General features: G+C 36.4%; 1 protein-coding gene across 2 annotated transcripts in view; it reads right to left on the reverse strand.

Annotated features, from left to right (window-relative positions):
- Window positions 1–19,947, reverse strand: part of MOCOS (molybdenum cofactor sulfurase) — a 113,807-nt gene that overhangs the window by 73,705 nt on the left and 20,155 nt on the right. For both annotated transcript variants that reach the window (XM_074204611.1, XM_074204610.1), the window contains 5 exons: window positions 16,345–16,411; window positions 12,050–12,691; window positions 8,204–8,280; window positions 7,830–8,029; window positions 3,892–4,008 (listed from right to left, as the gene is read on the reverse strand). In XM_074204611.1, the coding sequence (XP_074060712.1) occupies window positions 3,892–4,008; window positions 7,830–8,029; window positions 8,204–8,280; window positions 12,050–12,691; window positions 16,345–16,411 (1,103 nt within the window). The remainder of the gene's footprint in view (window positions 1–3,891; window positions 4,009–7,829; window positions 8,030–8,203; window positions 8,281–12,049; window positions 12,692–16,344; window positions 16,412–19,947) is intronic.

A 19,947-nucleotide genomic window follows, 5' to 3' on the forward strand; every position in this document is an offset into this window, starting at 1 on the left:
TTTATAAAAAATGTAAAACATGAGAGCATGCACAGATAGAGACGGTATGAGAAGAGAACCACTATATATATTTAATCACTATTTGACTAGGAGAAATGTCCCTTTAATGTTTTTTGAGATGCCATGTCACAAAAGGTTTGAAATCTCAGGAACACTGTCTCCATATCTGAGGAGAAAAACTGCAGCCTCAGAGAAGGCGAGATGAGAGGCAGCTCAAGAAAAGCCAGAGGAAAGGACAGAAGTTCATAAGATCAGGGAGTAGGGACCTCAGACATCATCTAATTCAAACCCCTCCTTCTACAAATGTGGTGAAGTGATTGCCCAGGTAGTAATTAAAAGTGATGGAACCTAACCCAAAATGTCTGACTCAAAATCCATGTACCTTCTACTGTACTGCACATCTTCTCATGTGTCTGTTCTTCTACCTCTCATTCTATTGTAGGAGAAGTGAGGTCAGAGGAGTATCTCTACCATAAGATGAGAATGGTCCATAGCAGCTTTGATGCTGAGGATCCATCTTAATAGTGTGAATCAATTCATTAGTTATTACCACAAATTCTTGCCTTTTAGCAAAGAGGTGGTGAGCAACAAGTGAGGAATGAGGTAAATATTTTATGGCATGACCAAAGCATTTATCTATTTTGGTTCTCTACATTTATTATTTATTTTGTTACAAGGAAAAGTTTTATGGAATGAAAAGAAACAGTCTCTCTAAACTTCAACACAGTAAAAGCTGATATGATTTGAGAATTTAGAGCTTCCTCACTTCTCAGTAGATAGTAGAACAAATGCTAGACTTGAAATCAGGAGCCTACCTTTCAAATCCTACCTCAAATACTTACTACCAGGGGTGGCTAGGTGGTGTAGTGGATAAAACACCAGCCCTGGAGTCAGGAGTACCTGGATTCAAATCTGGTCTCAGACACTTAATAATTACCTAGCCGTGTGGCCTTGGGCAAGCCACTTAACCCCATTTGCCTTGCAAAAAAAATACTTACTACCATGGAATCCTGAGCAAATATTATTCAGTCAACATCAGTTCCTCTTCTATAAAATCAGGAAACTATATTTGATGTTTGCTAAAGTCTTTCATAGTTCTAAATCTATGATCCTATGAATACCTAAAGGTTGCACCTGAAAACACCACCTTTTTTTGTTCTCAGTTCTGAATACTTTTTTCCTCAATTAAATAAGAATTTTTGTTCTAGGTACCACATAAGAATTACTTACTGCTGTGGTTACTAGTTACTTGACCCAAGAGAAAATAATATGATTTTATCAGTAAAAATTATATGTCAAAGACCTTGGTGTCTTTGATGTCTGACCAAACATTCCACAGTGCCTGATTCATTGTCTTCATGACCTTTGGAACACATTGCTCTCATCTGCCTATTTTTCTGGGAGTAGTTTTCATATGCTTGAGGTAGACATTCCCCTCACACTCTGGAGAAGGGGAGGTTGAGACCTGTTGGCTACCCTCAACTGGATTTTGCCCATCTACTAAAATGGTTTACAGGCCCAGATGAGAATTGGGTGAAAGTGAACACCAAAGGTAGATGAGGAACCCTGAAAAAGGGTCAACAAGTCATCACACTAGAGGTGCTAATCCTCCCTAAATGCCCCATACACTCATTAAAATATAATCCCCTTAAGAGGAGGAATTGCCTTTTTTTTCTATTGGTATCCCCAGCATTTAACATAGTTTTGATCATCATTAAGTTCTCAAAAAATTCTTTATTCATTCAGTCAATCTGAATAAACTAGAATTTAGAGACTTTGGGCTTATTTATTCCTTACCACTAATATAAAATTTTTCTTTGAAAATTAATTAATTATAAATTACATGTATGTACACAGATCTGGAATTCACACCATGAAGAAACAAAACTCAAAGAGGAAACAACTTTTAAAAAAATCTCTTGAAAACTGGGCAAATATCAACTGCTCGTGGATAGGCCAAGCTTATAAAATAAAAATGACAGTTCTACCTAAATTAAACTACTTATTCAGTGTCCTACCAACAAAAATTCCAAAAAATTACTTTAATGAGCTAGAAAAAAAATTGTGAGTAAATTCATATGGTGAAATAAAAAGTCAAGAATTTCCAGGGATTTAATGAAAAAGTGTAAAAGAAGGTAGCTTAGCCCTATCAGATCTAAAACTATATTATAAAGCATCAGTCATCAAAACTGCCTGGTATTGGCTAAGAAATAGAGTGGTAGGTCAGTGGAATAGACTAGGTGCAAAAGAGATAGCAAAAAATGATTATAGTAATCTGCTATTTGAAAAACCCAAAGAGTTCAGCTTCTGGGATAAAACTCTATCTTGACAAAAAAACTGTTGGGAAAACTGGAAGTTAGTATAGCAGAAACTTGGATTAGACCAACATCTCAAACCCTATACCAAGATAAGATCAAAACGGATAGAAGATTTAGACATAAAAGACAATATTATAAACAAACTAGGAGATCAAGGAATAGTTTACCTGTCAGATCTATGGAAAGGGAAGCAGTTTATGACCAAGAAAGAGATGGAGAACATCATTAAAAACAAACTGGATAATTTTGATTACATTAAATTAAAAAGCTTTTGCACAAACAAAACCACTGTAACCAAGACCAAAAGAAATATAATAAATTGGGAAACAATTTTTACAACTAGTATTTCTGACAAATAACTCATTTCTAAAATATATAACTGAGTCAAATTTAGAAAAAAAAAAGCCATTCCCCAATTGACAAATGATCAAAGGATATACAGAGACAATTTACAGAGGAGGAAATCAAAGCAATCCATAGTCATATGAAAAATTGTTCTAAATCTGATTAGAGAAATGCAAATTAAAGCATCTCTGAGGTACCACTTCACACCTCTGAGACTCTCCAATATGACCAGAAAGGAGATTGATCCATATTGGAAGGGATGTGAGAAATCTGGGACACTAACACACTGTTGGTGGAGTTGTGAACTTATCCAACCTTTCTGGAGAGCAATTTGGAATTACACACAAAGGGAAACAAAATTATGCATACCCTTTGATCCAGCAATATCACTATTGAGTCTATACCCTAAAGAGATAATGAAAAAGGGTAAAAGCATCACTTGTACAAAAATATTCATAACAGCTCAGCTTGTGATGGCAAAGAATTGGAAAATGAGTGAATATCCATCAATTGGGGAATGAACAAATTGTTGTATATGTACATTATGGGATACTATTGTTCTATTAGAAACCAGAAGGGATGGGAATTCAGAGAAGCCTGGAAAGACTTGCATAAATTGATAGTAAGTGATTCAAGTAGACCCAGAAGAACATTGTACACCCTAACAGCAACATGGGGTTAATGATCAATCTTAATGGGCTTGTTCATTTCACCAGTGCAACAATCAGGGACAATTTTGGGGTATCTGTGATGGAGAATACCATCTGTATCCAGAGAAACAATTGTGGAGTTTGAATAAAGACCAAAGACTATTACCTCTAATTTAAAATATATATATATATTATCTTATTATGCAATTTTGCTACCTCTTATACTTTAATTTTTTTTCCTTAAGGTTATGATTTCTCTCTTAACACATTCAATTTGGATCAATGTATAGCATGGAAAAAAATGTAAGGACTATCAGACTGCCTTCTGTGGAGGGGGTGGAGGGAGGGAAGCAAAATTGGGGGTAAATTTATAAAGTTCAATAAACAATTAAAAATTTTTTAAAAATCTCTGGACATTTCAACTTGCCAAAGTAAAATTCATCAATAAAGACAAACGTCCACTCTCAGAAAGGAACCCAAATAGAATCAATCTACAACAGTGGTCCTTCTGTCCCTGTATCTCTGTTAGTTGTCTTTTCTTGCCTTGTTCTTTAGGATCTGGGACATCCAGAACTTACCTGAAGGTTCTTTTTGATGGTCTCATTACTGATCTTCAAGTGCCTCTGACATGCCCCAGTATTACAGAAACATCCAGTCCGAACGTGTATATTATGAAGGCTGGCCATTTTTTCTATCTGTGGATTAAATAAAAATGTGAAAATAGAATAGGTAAACAAGAGCTTCATTTTAACCTGTATATCCTGTGATTTGAATAGTCTAAAACAATGTGTCTTACTCAAGATAGTTCATACTCTGAGCTTTGTTTTCCCTCATCTATGAACTGAGTTGAACTAGATAATTTCCAAGATCTAAATTCTAAGAATCTATGATTCTACCACTAACCCATGAGTCCTTGAGAAAAATCACAATCTCTCTGGTTCAAAATCTTTAAAATAAAGGGTTTAGGGGCCAGATATTTGATACTTACTAGCTGTGTGACCCTAGACAAATAACTTAACCACATTGCCTCAAACAAAAAGGAGGGGGGATTACAAATAACCAAAAAAAAAAAATGAAATTTCCAAACCACAAGCAATAATCCACTGGTTTCAAATATTCACAGCAAAATACTAGAACCAATAATGTTGGGAGGTGGGGAGTTAGTCTATGGAGTTTTCCAAAATGAGCCTAGTCTTTCTTGAATTCACCTATTATTCCTCAAAATTTTCCCACTTAATTATGGATGACTATCCAGAAGTAGGATCCATTTAAGATTAGTGTGCTATATATCCCCCCCCCACAGAGAAGTGATAGACTCAGAGCTCAAAATAAGATATACATATTGTGATTGTGGTCAGTGTGAGAATTTGTTTTGCTCAATTATGCATATATGTCATAAGGATTTTGTTTTTCTTTTTATGAGAATTACTTCTTCACTGAAAAATTTTAATTTAATTTTTAAAAGAGAAAACATCAAAGCATAATGATTTGTTTATTTTCTTATTTAAACTATTGTGAATAATCAATATGGCTAGAAAAATACATCTAATCCCAAAACCTAGTTCCACAGTTCAAACCCATCATCAGATTCTAGTCTTTCTTATTACGTCTTCTCATTCATATTTTGCTGCCTCTTCTATCGAAGGTTTTTATTCTTCCAAATCAATTCAGTTGAACAAGTATTTGCTAAGGCACTATGTGCAAAACATTTCTTTTGGAGCCCTCCTCAGGTCTCTACTTTTTTTAGTTGGTAGATAGATGAAAAATTGGGTTAGGGATGATTCCATACTTTTAAGAGTCTCATTAAAGGAAAGTGTTACCTAACAGCCTCCTTTCTGATACCTCTGGCTTATTTAGCCTGACTCCTAAATTTTGTGGAGTTAAAAATCTATTTGGCAGCACTAGGGCTATTTTTGTCAAATTGAGAAGTGATACTAGTGACCTCTAAAAAGTGGGACTTGCTTTAAGTGATCTAGTGCATCATAAATCTAGAGCTCGACGAACTATAGATATACTTGCAATTTTCAATTTGATTTTAATATTGGAAAGTCATAGAACTTTACCATCAGGGTGTTTCTTTTGGGGGAAGGGGTGAAGGAAGGGGTACAGATAGACAAAGAGGTGGACCTAGAATTAAATGGGGGAAAAGAGTGGTTTGAATCACTTTCAGTCCATTGCAAGGTTTCTTTATTCTAAATTTCTCCCAGAAATTAGTCCCATTTTTTTTTAACCCCAATAGTCTACTGGTATTAGTTATCTATGAGACTTGAAAAACAATAGCCAATCAAGAGCTGGAAATGAATATCATAGAAGGCTATGGAGAGAGCCATGGTGGAGGTAAAAAAGGGTGCAACATAGGAATCAATAAGAAACTGAAGAATAGAAGTAAAGGATGCCATCTGGGAAATAGCTAGTCAAAAAAGAAGATGATCCCTTCATGGGATGAGGCTGAGGGATAACAGATGGATAATCTAAATGATCCATTAGTCTATCTAGTGATGTCAGGAGAAATTGAAGAAGATACCTAGCAAGTTGGAAAGACTACCTGAATCAAAGCTATAGAAAGACATGTCAAAGAGTCTTACAGGATGGATAGGTGTGGAAGGAGCATGATCTACATTGTTGATCTTGATGATACTGATAGTTCTATTTTACTTTTACACAGAAACTGAAGTTCAAATTCCAAAGAATGTCTTACATATAAATGTCTGTAACACAAGCTACTTGTAAGCTGGTCTCTATCTGAATTGTACTAAACAATGTCAGAGCCCATGTAATATGCTTCAGAGGCATATCTAGGACAATTTACTGTTGCACTGATGTGCTTTTTATCACAGTTGTAAGAATGCCTGCTCCACAAGTCCATAGATTTAGAACTAGAAAGGACCTGAGAAAGCATTCATGTTACAAATAAAAAAACTGAGGCTCAAGGAAACTGCAAACTGATCCAACTTATTTGAAAAAAATTTTAAATGATGTTTTAAAGGGAACTAAAATGTTCATAACATTTGACACAGAGATCCCACTGCCAGGGATGTACCCTAATAAGTTTAATTATTTTTTGGAGTTTTTAAAAAATACAAAAATATTCACTGCAGAATTTTTGGTGGTCCAAAAGAATCAGAAACAAAATGGATATTGAAGGATAACTTCAAATTATAGGATACAAATAGAGTGGAATATTATTGTATTGTCCTTTAAGAAATTATGAATATAAAAATATAAAAAATATTAATGGAATATAAAGAATTACATAACCTGATGCAGAATGAAGAATGTAGAATCAAGAAAACAATGTATGGGGTGGCTAGGTGGCACAGTGGATAGACTACTGGCCCTGGAGTCAGGAGTACCTGAGTTTAAATCCGGCCTCAGACACTTAATAATTGCCTAGCTGTGTGGCCTTGGGCAAGCCACTTAACCTCATTGCCTTGCAAAAAAAAAAAAAAAACAATGTACACAACTGCAATAATGAAAATGGAAACTACAATTAAATGAAATTGAAGTCAATGCAATGAAAATGATAGAGCATGGCTTCAGAGAAGAATTGAGAAACTGTACCTCTTTCCCTTCATTGCAGAGTTGAGGACACTGTAGGTACGGAATACTGCATAAACTGTTCTCACTAAATTTTGTAATTTTTTCTAAGTTCTAAAAATTAACCCTTTGATAGTTTTGATTGTTGTAGAAGTGAATAAGTAAATCTTTATTACAAGGAACTATTTAAAGAGTAGGCAAAGGAAAAACCTCTACCTCTATGTATCTACACAAAAAACAGTTTATACATACACTAAGAGAAATAAATGATATATAAAAAATCAAAAAGGATCAAAAATATTTTTAAAAAGTAAGAAGGAGGAGCAGCTAGGTGGCGGAGTGGATAGAGCACTGGCCCGGGAGTCAGGAGTACCTGAGTTCAAATCCGACCTCAGACACTTAATAATTACCTAGCTCTGTGGCCTTGGGCAAGTCACTTAACCCCATTTGCCTTGCAAAAACAAAAAGCAAACAAAAAAAAGTAAGAAGGAGGATCTGTGTTTAGCATGGTTATACATGTATATTAAATTGCTTTCAGCTAAGGGAGGGAGGAGGAAAGGTTGTAAGGGGAGGAAAATGTGAAACAAAAACCTTGCCAAAAAATGGCAGTTAAAAACTACTGTTGCATGAAAAATAAACAAATAGATAGATAGATAGATAGATAGATAGATAGATAGATAGATAGATAGATAGATAAAATAAGTTAAAAAAAGTAAATGGGAGCCAAGTGAGGGCCTGAGGGTGGGGGGAGGTTCCTGTACAATAAATTACATAGGCCTTAGTTAATGAAGTTTGAGAACATTAACTTCAACAGCCCAAGGATCATTGAAAGCTAAGGGACTTGAAGTTCGTTTTCTGAATAGTTTGAAATTGCCATCTAATTGTGATCTTCCAGATTTGGAGGCATGGATGGGAAAGATAGATGTGTTATAGTTTTAACCCACCCCAGCAAGATGGGGGGGGGGGAAGAGCCACCTACCTGGGAATAACCAATGATGCACCCATTGTCATCCAAAACATTAAAGTTAATGATTGGACCCTGGGTCTCTGAACTGTTGAACTCTGTGTCACTGTAAATCTGAATCACAGGTGCTCCATTTGGATATTGGAGAGCAACCAGCACTGTGTAGGTGTAGTGAGCCAAGGCAAAAGTATGTTGTTTTATGTTTTCCATTCCACCTAACAAAGAAAAAGTTTGAGTTATTTTCTTGTTGGTGATAAAGTTGATCATAGTTGATCATATACACCGATGATAATTAAATATAACTTATTTATAAAGTAATTTCTCAGAAGCAAAATACATGTGACAGAAATAAATCCACATAGATGGAAAGGAAATTTTTTTCCACTCACCTGTTAGTCTTTCTAGAACATCAAATCCATGTTTCAATGCTATAATATCAAGGAAAGAAATAGTACCATCTTCAAACCTACAAAAACCAACCATAATTAAAACAAAACAAAATTCCTAAGTTAAGAAAATAAATAGTTTCATGAGTAGTTTATTGGCTATGTTTGTCTGGGATCTCAGTGAATGTTTTCTATCTTCCTCCATGTTAGAATATTAATTTAGGTTAGACATTTAGTCCTTGCTCAATCACTGACTCTTCATTCTGTGACTTTGAATCACTTTCCACCATTCTAGAATTGGATAATAATGATGGCAAAGGGTCAAAATATCAGACTAGTCAAGCTGATACTCTTCTTACCTAACAGAGCAAAACTCTTCCTTTGCAGAACCAAAAAAGTAATTATGCTCTTAAAATGTGGCTTTAGTAAGAAACTTCTCAGTGAGGAAGTTTCCTCTACCAGTGTAGACCACTCCAGAATGTATCATCTTAGAACATTACCTAGAGCACTGAGAGAAGAATAGGGTTCTGATCCCCAAAACAAGAAAATCTAAACACATACTGACTGGGTAACTTGGGGCAAGCACCCTTCTTGATATTTGGTATTGTTGATGCCACCTGGGGTACCAACTTTTTGTACAAATCAGTCAGGTTCTGCCACAGAACTATTTCTTCTGTGTGCATTTTGCATTTATAATTGTATATGTTGATTCTTCCCTCAACCCCTTAACCCCCCCAGGAATCATTTCATTTCCATTTCTATCTCTAGGCATATTTCTGGTACAAACTAGGTACTTAAAGAGATTTGTCAAATGAAGTCATATACAAGGTACCTGAAGTATTTCCAGGGAGCTTGGGAGCTTTGGAACAAAATAATTCAATTCCAGTTCCACCATTATAAATCAACAGGTTTCTGATTCCCTCCAATCATTTTAACTCTTGGACCCTGAAGCTTGACCAAAAAACCCATGCTTGACATATGGAATGCTGTTGGTCTAACCTTCCATCTTCCCAAGCATGGATGTTCTTTAGCAACTTGTGACTCATTTCCAAGCTAGAGTCCCATGGCTACAGTCACAATCAGTTTCCTAAAAAGTAGGGAGAAGACTATCCCAGATTTAATAATGTGATAAGAAAAGCTGGGGGTATCTAGTCAAACCTCCCACCTGGTGCCTCCTAGAACCAATTTCTTTTTTTTTTTTTTAGGTTTTTGCAAGGCAAATGATGTTAAGTGGCTTGCCCAAGGCCACACAGCTAGGTAATTATTAAATGTTTGAGACTGGATTTGAACCCAGGTACTCCTGACTCCAGGGCCAGTGCTTTATCCACTGCGCCACCTAGCCACCCCTAGAACCAATTTCTAAAAAAAAATTTTTTTTTTTACCTTCTTCAGCACATCTTGGGTCATAAACCCAACTTTATTTTCCTATATTGAAAGGCTTTCTTAGACTCTTTAAGATCTTTCCAAATATATTATACTCTTGTAAGCACCTCATCTTAGATATTTATTAGTTGTATGACCTTAACCAAGTCATTTGAATTCTCCAAAAATTAGTTTCCTGATCTATAAAATGGAAAAAATACAGTACCTGCCTCAAAAAACTGTTTTGAGGATCAAATGAGATAATATACATAAAATGCTCTGGAACAAAATAACATCAGCTCTTATTACTGTGATTATGGTTGCCTATAAGAAACCGTCCACTACCTATTACTACCAGACAATGGTTAGAGTAAAGCATAAGATTTAAGTAGGACCTAGCAGAATCAGTGACTCAAATTAAGTCACATCAATAAGCTATTATTAAATACCTTCTAGGTAAATGTTAAGGTTTCAAAGAAAGCCAAAATATTGCCCTCAAGGAGCTCATCATCTAATGAGGGGAGGAAAAAACATGCAAACATACAAATAACCATGTGCAAACAAGACATGCACAGGATAAATTGGAGTTAATTTGAAATTAAGATTTCCCTTTCATAATTTTTATCAGAATGATACAGAATAAAAAGCAATGGAGCTGTGGTCAGAGGACCTAAATTCAAATTTTTCCTCTGACCTTAAGTGATGGTTTGGTCTCAAATAATTCACTTAACCTTTTGCAACCTGTTCCTTCACTTACAAAATGAAGATAATTTTCACAGCACCTACATTATAGGAGTGCTCTGAAACTTTAATGTGAATGTGTATTTTAAGCACTAAGCTTACTCTACAGTAGAGGTGTCAGCCATTGGCATTCCCAGTGCCACCCCAAATAGATTAAAAGCAAATTGGGAAATGTGAAACAAAATGAATAAAAATGCAATCCAACATACATAATGTTAATCTGTGATTTTCTAAGTCATTATTGAGCCAGAGAGTATCTAGTTGCTATTTAAGTTTGATCTTCTTACAATCTATAGCAGCTATGCCAGTTATTTCCTCCCTCCTCAATAAAACCTTTATCAGTCTCTGCTCTTGCTATAAGCAATTGGGGTGATCAACTTATATGTAACCCACTCAAATATTTCCTGGTGGTTTGGGGTATTCAAAGATACTACCATCTATGAGCAGGGTCTTTATTTGGGGGCAGGATTAAAGTTTGGTTTGATCACTCAATTCATTAGAATCTTTAAAAAATTTGCAAACCCCAGCTGTATTTTCATCATGCAACAAATTTCCCCCATTTTCTTCTAGTCTGCTTTTATTGACTCTCTTAAGGTTCATACTATGTTTTACTGCTCTCTTCTTCCTCAAACCATTCTAGGAAAACACCTTCCCTGTCTATATAAGCCCCATTTCTATTACAATGATTAATTGTGTCTTACAAAACCTGGATGAAACATATATATCCTTTTTCAAACAGACTAGAAAAGATATGATCTGGAAATTTTATCCTGGCACCCAATATATCAAGTCTATAATCCTGCTAGAGCGGGGGTTGGTAGAGGGAGAAAGAAAGGATCCTTCTTCATATTTCCTGTAACAACCTGGAGCCCCAGAGAAGGATAGGAGCACTGTGGTGGAAGGCAGAGTTTTGTGAGATATTCCTAGCATTTGTTCATGATGAAATAAGAAATCAGAATCTGTGGGCTCAGGAATGCTTCTAACTAATTAAAAAAAAATACAAAAGAATGTTCAGAATTCACCAGTCCTGTTTACTAGTAACTCTGTTACTAATCCTCACCTCTAAGATAATAAATAGAATGAAAAGTCTTTTAAGGGAGACTGTTACATTTTCATCGTAGTAAAAAGAGGGGCCCCTTGGAGTGGCTAGGTAGCATAGTGGATAAAGTACCGGCCTTGGAGTCAGGAGTACCTGGGTTCAAATCCAGTCTCAGACACTTAATAATTACGTGTGTGGCCTTGGGCAAGCCACTTAACCCCATTTGCCTTGCAAAAACCTGAAAAAAAAAAAGAGGGGCTCAACAATGAATGACCAGTCTTTATAAGCATGTCCAGAAGGTTCTATTTGACACAATCTTCCACATGGATTTGGAAGCATATACAGGTATTCTATGACTGTTTTCTATCTGCTAACGTTGTAGTAAAGACAAAAGTCTTTTAGTAGGCTAACCTAGAATTAAGCATGTTTAGAAGCTTCTTAACCTGCCAAAGTGAATTCTTCCCTTTTTCTGAGAGTGGAGAGGGACAAAGACTAATGGAAGCCTCTGTGTGAGGAGGGGAGTCACTGACACTTAGTGGGTCCTAAATAAATGCTTATTGATTGATTCTTGGATCTAAAATTCTTGCCCATTCCTTCCTGCTTTAGCTAAACTCCTTGGATTCAGTCAAAGGATTGGACAGGCTCGCACCCCGGACTCTGGGACTAGCCTTGTCTCTTGCAGTCTGTCCTTTGGTTTAAACTATTACCTTTCAGATATAGGTTTTCTGGGGACATAGAAATCTTCTCCAGCAAGGTACGCAGCAGCTGTTCCTCCCCCAAAGTAAGTTTTCTGGAGGAAGTGAGCAACTCGATTGTTTACTAACAGTGCTCCTAAGCCAGTGGGGAATCCAAAGATTTTATAAAAAGAAATGGGGATAAAGTCTGCCGGATGGGCTGCCAGGTCTAAAGGAGAAGTGCTGACGTACGAAGCTGCATCGAGCAATACAAACCATTCTCCTGGAATGGTCATGGGACTCAAACATCCAGACTTCAGCATTTCTATCCAAGAAAGGGGGTACCTAGTTCCCGAAAAATTACTCTGAGCTGGGTAACAAAAGAGATGAGGGGTCTTGCAGGCTGGTTCATAAACTGCTCCATTGCTTTTCTGTGACAACAAAATGTCCTCTGGTTTCACAGAAATTGATGGCACTTTCTTTGCCTCAGTGATCTTCCTCATGCCCACCACAGAAGTGTGGCTATCTGTCAGGTAACAAAATCTGCTTCCCTCGTTCTCTGAGCTTGCTGGTCTCCATGGGAAGGTCTCTGCTACTAGTTTGAGTGCAGCTGTGCTCCCTGAGGTAAAAATTATACTGTAGTCTTCAGAAGTAGTATTGAAGTGTTCTAAGATCCTGAAAAAAGAAGCAGAAGACTGTTGGTTGATTTCCTATTTTAACTTTAAACCGCATCTCCTTGCCTTAAGTCATCTAGACCTAAAATGTCTACTTTAGTTTAAAGAGGGAATACTATTACTATTAGCTATGATTTGAGGGCTGGGCCAATAGAAAATGGGCAATTGATAATACTGCAATCATGGTCAAATTTCTCTAGTCTTAAAAATATTTCACATTAATTTGAGACAGAACAAAAAAATTTTAATATAAAATAAAATTAGATGATTATCAATTTAAATACAACCCTAGAGTAGGTACCTAATAAATGTCTGCTTGCTGAAATACAAAAACTATTCTACCTTTCCCCCATCATCCTGCCTGGTCAATGGAAGTTTGAGGTTGCCTGAGCTACATGTTCTTTCAGTTTGACAAGAAGGTTACAAAATGCAAATTTCTTAAAATTAAGTTGTCACTTCAAGAATTAATGCCTGCCTCAATATTCCACCAAAATAATCTTGAATTTACTTTGTATGTGTTTATCTGTGCATATTGGTTACTCCTCAAACCCTCAGGCAGATATAAACTCTTTGAAAATAGGGATTTGCACTATCTAAATCCAGAGAAAGAACTATGGAGTCTGAATGAAGAACAAAGCATATTATTTTCAACTTTTTAAATTTAAGTTTTATGTTTTTCCTTCTCATGGTTTTTTGCCCCTTTTATGTCAATTCTTTTTTTTCACAGTATGACCAATATGGAAATATTTTTAACATAGTTATACATACATAATCTATATCAGATTACTTGTGGTTAAGAAGAGGGGGAAGGAAAGGGAAGGAGGGAGAAAAACGTGGAATTCAGAATCTTACCAAAAAAATTAATGTTGAAAATTCTCTTTGCATGTAGTTGGAAAAAATACATTTAAAAAAAAATAAATAACACACACACACACACACACACACACACACACACAAAATGGGAATTTCCTTTTTTCTTTGCATCCCAACACAACACATATTGAGTACTAACTAAATTTTTTATATTGATTTTGATATCAATTATTAATAAATAATTTTCATATATGACATGTTCTTTATTACTCTCAGAAATATGTATTCTCTATGTGCAGAAATAGTGTATACTGTGCATAAAGCCAGTCATTACAAATAATCTGCATTAGGGAGCTAGAATTTTTGGAAAAATTTAATTTAAAAATGAAAATGAGATTCATTTATAAAAAATTAATATTGCTGCTTCAAAATTAATAGAATCGTCAAATTTTCCAGCACAGAATAATCACTGCCAGATTCTAACATTTCACTGAACATCTTTCTCTTAAACTAGTAAAGAATTCTCTTGTCATGGGGCTGAATATATTTCTGCAGCTCTTTATTTAATTGTTGTATGTGGTTTTTCCCACAGCTATGCATGATTATTTCCTCAAAATACTTCTGCTTGAAGACTGGGTTGAATGTTTATTTTTGTTCTTATGAGTTTCATGGATACTAGATATCTTGAAAGTTTCCTACCCATTCATTGGTTATAGATCAATGTTTTTAAAGAGTTCTTATTTTTTTTTGATCGGGTGTCTTATCTCTGGATTCCAGGCTGGCCTGTGGATGGTTTTCTGGCTTGAAAACTTTTAAGTACAATCATTGGGTCTACTGGGTTAGCCATATGCTGCTGAAGTTTTTCAATGACCTTTGATCAAACTGCTATCTTACCCTGTTGGCATTTAACTGATCTTTTGTAAGTATTATTCATAGTTTTCTGTGCAGACACTAAAAATCTAATCCTGACAAATGGCTTTTCTTGTTTACCTTCACTGTCAAAGCTGGCCTTTTTTTTTTGCACTTTCTCTGTGACTTTTTTTAGTTCCTTTGCTTTTCTTCTCTCTTTTGGTAATACCATGTAGAATATAAAAACAAGTAATTTGGAAAGCAATTTTAAAATTCTAAAAACTCAACAATCAACTATAACCCTAGAGGACTATAACCCTCACTTCCTGACAGAGAGGTGATGATAATAGACACATTGTTCTTGAACATGAGCAATTTGAGAATTTGTTTTGCTTGACTATACTTATTTGTTATAAGAATTGTGGTATTTCTTTTTCAGGAGGAGGTAGAAGACTAGCCAGAGGGAAAATAAATTTTTGTACTGAAAAAATTTAATGTCATATAGTAATTTTCTTGGAATATTTTGGTCTAATGGGTATAGAAATATTTCATACAACATTTCAAAATTTATATATAAAGAATTAGAAATAATATCTCATTCAAATGGAGACAAATGAGTAAATCCAGATAAATTAGATTCTTAAGCCATGAAAGAAAATTCAAAGGACAAAAAAAACAAAAGGTGGAGGTACCCTACTGCTTTGATCCCTTTTTTTTTTGGTTTGTTTGTTTTAGGTTTGTTTTGTTTTGTTTTTGCAAGGCAAATGGGGTTAAGTAGTGTCTGAGGCTGAATTTGAACTCAGGTATTCCTGACTCCAGGGCAAGTGCTCTATCCACTGCACCACCTAGCCGCCCCTTGATCCTTTCAGACTTTTCTGGCCAAAAATCTTACTGACATTTGAGGCTGTTTGACATGTTTCAACCTCTGAATATTATTGTTGCCATGTTAACTGAGCATAACATTGGTTTAACTGTTAAGGTGAACTTGTGGAGTTGTAATACTGATTGATATGATGATACTACACAAATCTGTAATGAAATAAGGATTAGGAACTGAATCTGTGCTTTCATTGTTATACAGGGAATCCTCACACAAATTTAAATCAGCACCTGCTCAGTGAAGTTGCCCAGTCCTAGAGAGCTGCCTAGAGTACTAGTTGTGAGTTGCTCCGGATCATATAGCAAATATGTGTGAGAAAGAAGAATTGAATCCAGGTCTTCAAGGTCAAATCTTTAGCCATTATTCCTTTCAAGGGGAAGAATCTATAGTAATTTGAAAAGTCTCCCAATCAAAAATTGACAAATATTGATATTAAAATCAAATTACTTGGGGTGGCTAGGTGGCGCAGTGGATAAAGCACTGGCCCTGGAGTCAGGAGTACCTGGGTTCAAATCCGGTCTCAAGCACTTAATAATTACCTAGCTGTGTGGCCTTGGGCAAGCCACTTAACCCCATTTGCCTTCCAAAAACCTAAAAAAAAAGAAATCAAATTACTTCTTTAGCTACTTGATTTGTTCTTTATATTATTCTTCCTCTTCTTTGTAAGACTCTCACATCCCAACAGAGATTGTCTTGTTGTCTCATATTAATTTGCTAACTCTTATTCTGTTGCTTGGTTTCATCTACAGGATAGTGGATTGAACTTCATGTATGATAGGCAGTGTAACATAGTGGATTGAGAGGCAACCTCAAAGCTATGAAGACTTGCATCCAATCCTATGGTTAGGCACTTTATCCCTCTGTGTTCCAGACAACTTTCCAAGACTTCAATATACAACCTCCATTGATGAAATCACAAATTCAGACAAATTATCAGATGATAACTAATGAATGGTCAAAATGCTTTAAACTTCAGAATAACAAGAGAAAATGTGGACACACTGTTCACAAAAAAGATAAACGAATCAAAGACAAAATGTCATAAACAGAGAAATATGAAAAATAAATACCAAACAATAACATGTAGGAAACCTGTAATAAATATCTCCTACCTATACCGCACATGTTCAATGGTGTCATAAGTAAGTTTGCTGCTGATATGTTGGCTATGAGGATTACCTAGGAAAAAATAAAGAAACAAACTGTCAGATTACACAAGTATATACTCTACTTTTGTGCTTCATCAAAATATAATCCCTTACTAGTCTGGAGAGAAGAAAACAATAGAAATATAGTCTTATGGAATTAGAAATGATTTTCCAGGTCATCCAGTTCAATCCTTTCTCAAATCAAGATTCTTTTCTTTAATATCTTCAGTAAATATTTATCTGCTACCGACTAACCACAGGGATAGGGCACAAGTTCATTTGGCAGCCTGTTCATTATTGAACAGATCTAACAGTTCTTTATCAAGTTGAACTGAAATTTGCCTCTATATCATCGACCCATTAACCCTGCTTTTCCTTTCTGTGAATGCATATAGCAAGTTTACTTCTTTCTCTATATATTCTCTATATATAATACTCCCAGGACCACAGACTTAACCTCTCCCCCTTGGACCTAATGAAGAGAAGGATAATTCAATCAACATCAGAACTGGGGCAGTCCTGGCTAGTTCAGGAGGATGAATGAACCTACTGCCCTGTAACTTAACAATGGCCCAGACATCAAGATTCTCAAAACCAGAACCCCTAGCCTCCCCAAATGCAGATATAACCCTATCACTCTCCTACTCATTCAATGCCAATGACTCCCTTTTTTCCTCTAGGTTAAAACATACACTCCTCTTTTTGGCTTTTAAAGTTCCTACTCTCTCACCTCTCTTTCTAGACTGGACATTCCTCTCTTTACCCCACACTGTGATCCAACCAATCTAGTCTTCTTTCTGTTCTTCACACTTGAAACTCCATCTGCCATCTCCATTCCTTTGCTGTTGAACTGTTTGTGATGCCATTTTGGAGTTTCTTGGCAATGATACCAGAGTGGTTTGCCAGCAGTAACCATCCCTCAAACCTGTCTCTTCCTTTAAAATGCAGATCAAGAATTATCTCCATTTGTAGCCTTATTTGATCCCCAACCCCCAACTGTTAGTGTTCTCTGCCTTTTAAATTATCTTGTATCTTAGTGTTTCTCAGAGTTCACTTAATATAAATGCTGTATTTAATACATGTACTTATTTCTCTATTAATTAAAAGTAGAGATATTATATCCTTTGATCTATATCTCCTGTGCCTAGTAGAGTTCCAGACACATATTAGACATTTAATACATTTTTTTATTGTTTAGTTGGTCCTAAGACAGAATGGCACATATTAAAGACTTGCTCTAAACTGTAGTTACAAGAGGTCTATAAAATGTACCAACTCCATGTTCAAGAATTTCAAAATCCTGTTTTCTGGTCATAATATATTGATTTTTTCACTTCTACCTTTGCCTTCCCTTACAAATCCCTCTTCTTCATATATACCAGGATTCCAATCCCCTGACCCTTCAATTCTCTCCCAGGCTGTCTCCCCCTACACTAGCTACTCTCTCCTTTTCTTCCAACCTTGACCCTTCAGTAAGCTAATTCAATTCTACATTTTTCTCCTTTCTTGAATCACTAGTCTTCTTATTACTTCACTGATTATGCCCTGCCAAGTCTCAATCTTGGATCACACTACTACAATTTATTTTCTTTGCTCCTATACATGTGCTGCTGAACAAAGGTAAAGAAAATCATGCAAATGTTCTGAGTGGCTCCACTACAAGTTTTTGTTTTTCAACCTCAATTGGACCCTCACTGTTGCCCATTCTCAACAATTGGTCTTCCAAACTTTTTTATTCCTCCTCAAACCTCCCATGGATTCCCTCCAATCACTCTCTCAGTTGAGAAACTTGCCTCATTATTTAAAGAAAAAAATAGAGGCATTTACTCCAATAACACTGCCACCACTTTATTTTGTTTTGGTTTTTTTGTTTTTGTTTTTAGGTTTTTGAAAGGCAAATGGGGTTAAGTGGCTTGCCCAAGGTCACACAGCTAGGTAATTATTAAGTGTCTGAGTCCAGATTTGAACCCAGGTACTCCTGATTCCAGGGCCAGTGCTCTATCTACTGCACTACCTAGCCACCCCGTTGCCACCACTTTAGAGAAGGCCCTCATCACCTGATGCCTAGATTATCTGCTGGACCTGACTACCTCAAGTCTTTCCCCATTCCAATTCATTTTTCATTCAACCACCAAATTGATTTTTTTAAAGCATGATTCTGATCATGTCATCCTCTAGGTCTTGAGTGTGTTCAAGGAAAACTAGTACCTTGCTATGAGGGCTGCCAAGCCCTCTTCAGAGCTGCTTTCCACCTTTGATGTCCATCTGAGTCATCTAGCTCTCACGTGTGGCTCCAAGAAGCTTTAGCATGCACAGCAGCACCCCCCCCCCCCCCCGCCCTAAACCATTTTGGCAGGAAGGCTAAAATAGGTTGAGGGAAACCAAAGGAATCTCAAATTCATTGGTGAGTAGTGGGGGATGTTTACCCCAAACATGTGAAGTTTTTCCAGTGGTGGAATGGGTGGAGGAGAACTCTTTGTTCCAATAGCCATGAAGCCAGCTGAAGCAAGTGCTGTGTTTACAGCTTGATTAGATATGTAAGACACTAAGGTCATCCACTGAATCTAGAGCCATAACCAGTTGTCTTGACTCTGTCTTGCTATGATGGATCATGATGACTTTGGAAGAGAATGTGAGGCAGTTGACTTCATCTAGTTCTACCTCACTTAAATGCAATTTGCACACGCAATAAAAGACATCACTCAAAACCATTCCTCAAAGTCCTATGGTGACAGGCAAGTGACAAAGCAGCAGGTGTGGATACACTGGAAGCTCTAGTCACAACCCTGCATTCAGGCAGTGCAGGTCATAGGGTCTTTTCTCCACTGAAAGCAGCAGTGGGATTCAGCAGACCCCTGGATGACTGAGCAGCCCTTTTAAGGACATCATGGCTCACCTCCTTATGAAAGGAAGGGGCTAGAAAAGGTGTCCTAAAAAATGTCTGCTTACCCAATTATGGCCTGATTACTGCAGCAGGTGGGGTCAAGACACAAAAAAATCTACAAAAACTTCAAAGAAGATTCTGCTCACCATCAGAACATGGAATATGAGCACACTCATAGATTCACAAGATCCAATAGACCTGAAAGATGAACAGCTCTTGTTGCAAGAGAACTCAACAGGTATGGTATCCAAATAGCAGCCCTTAGTGAAACAAGGCTGGCAAATGAAGGCCAGGTTACTGAAGTCAGAGCTGGATACACATTTTTCTAGAATGGTCACAGAGAAAGGGAAGCTGGGTTAGGTTTTCCAATCAAAACTAATCTAGTCAACATTCTTGAATTCCTGCCAAAAGGAGTAAATGACAGGCTCAGGACAATGAGATCAACAATTCCAGCAAAACACCATGCCACCATCATCAGTGCCTATGCTGCCACCATGATGAACACTGATGAAGTTAAAGAAAAATTTTATGAAGAGCTGGAGACCCTTATCAATGTACCAAAAGAGGACAGGCTTATAATTCTGGGTGACTTTAATGCTAGAGTAGGCTCAGATTACCAGACATGGCAGGAAATTCTTGGGAGGAATGGAGTTGGAAAAAACAATAGGAATGGTCATCTTCTA

This window comes from Macrotis lagotis, chromosome X (genome assembly GCF_037893015.1).
Source record: "Macrotis lagotis isolate mMagLag1 chromosome X, bilby.v1.9.chrom.fasta, whole genome shotgun sequence".
Lineage (NCBI taxonomy): Eukaryota > Metazoa > Chordata > Mammalia > Peramelemorphia > Peramelidae > Macrotis > Macrotis lagotis.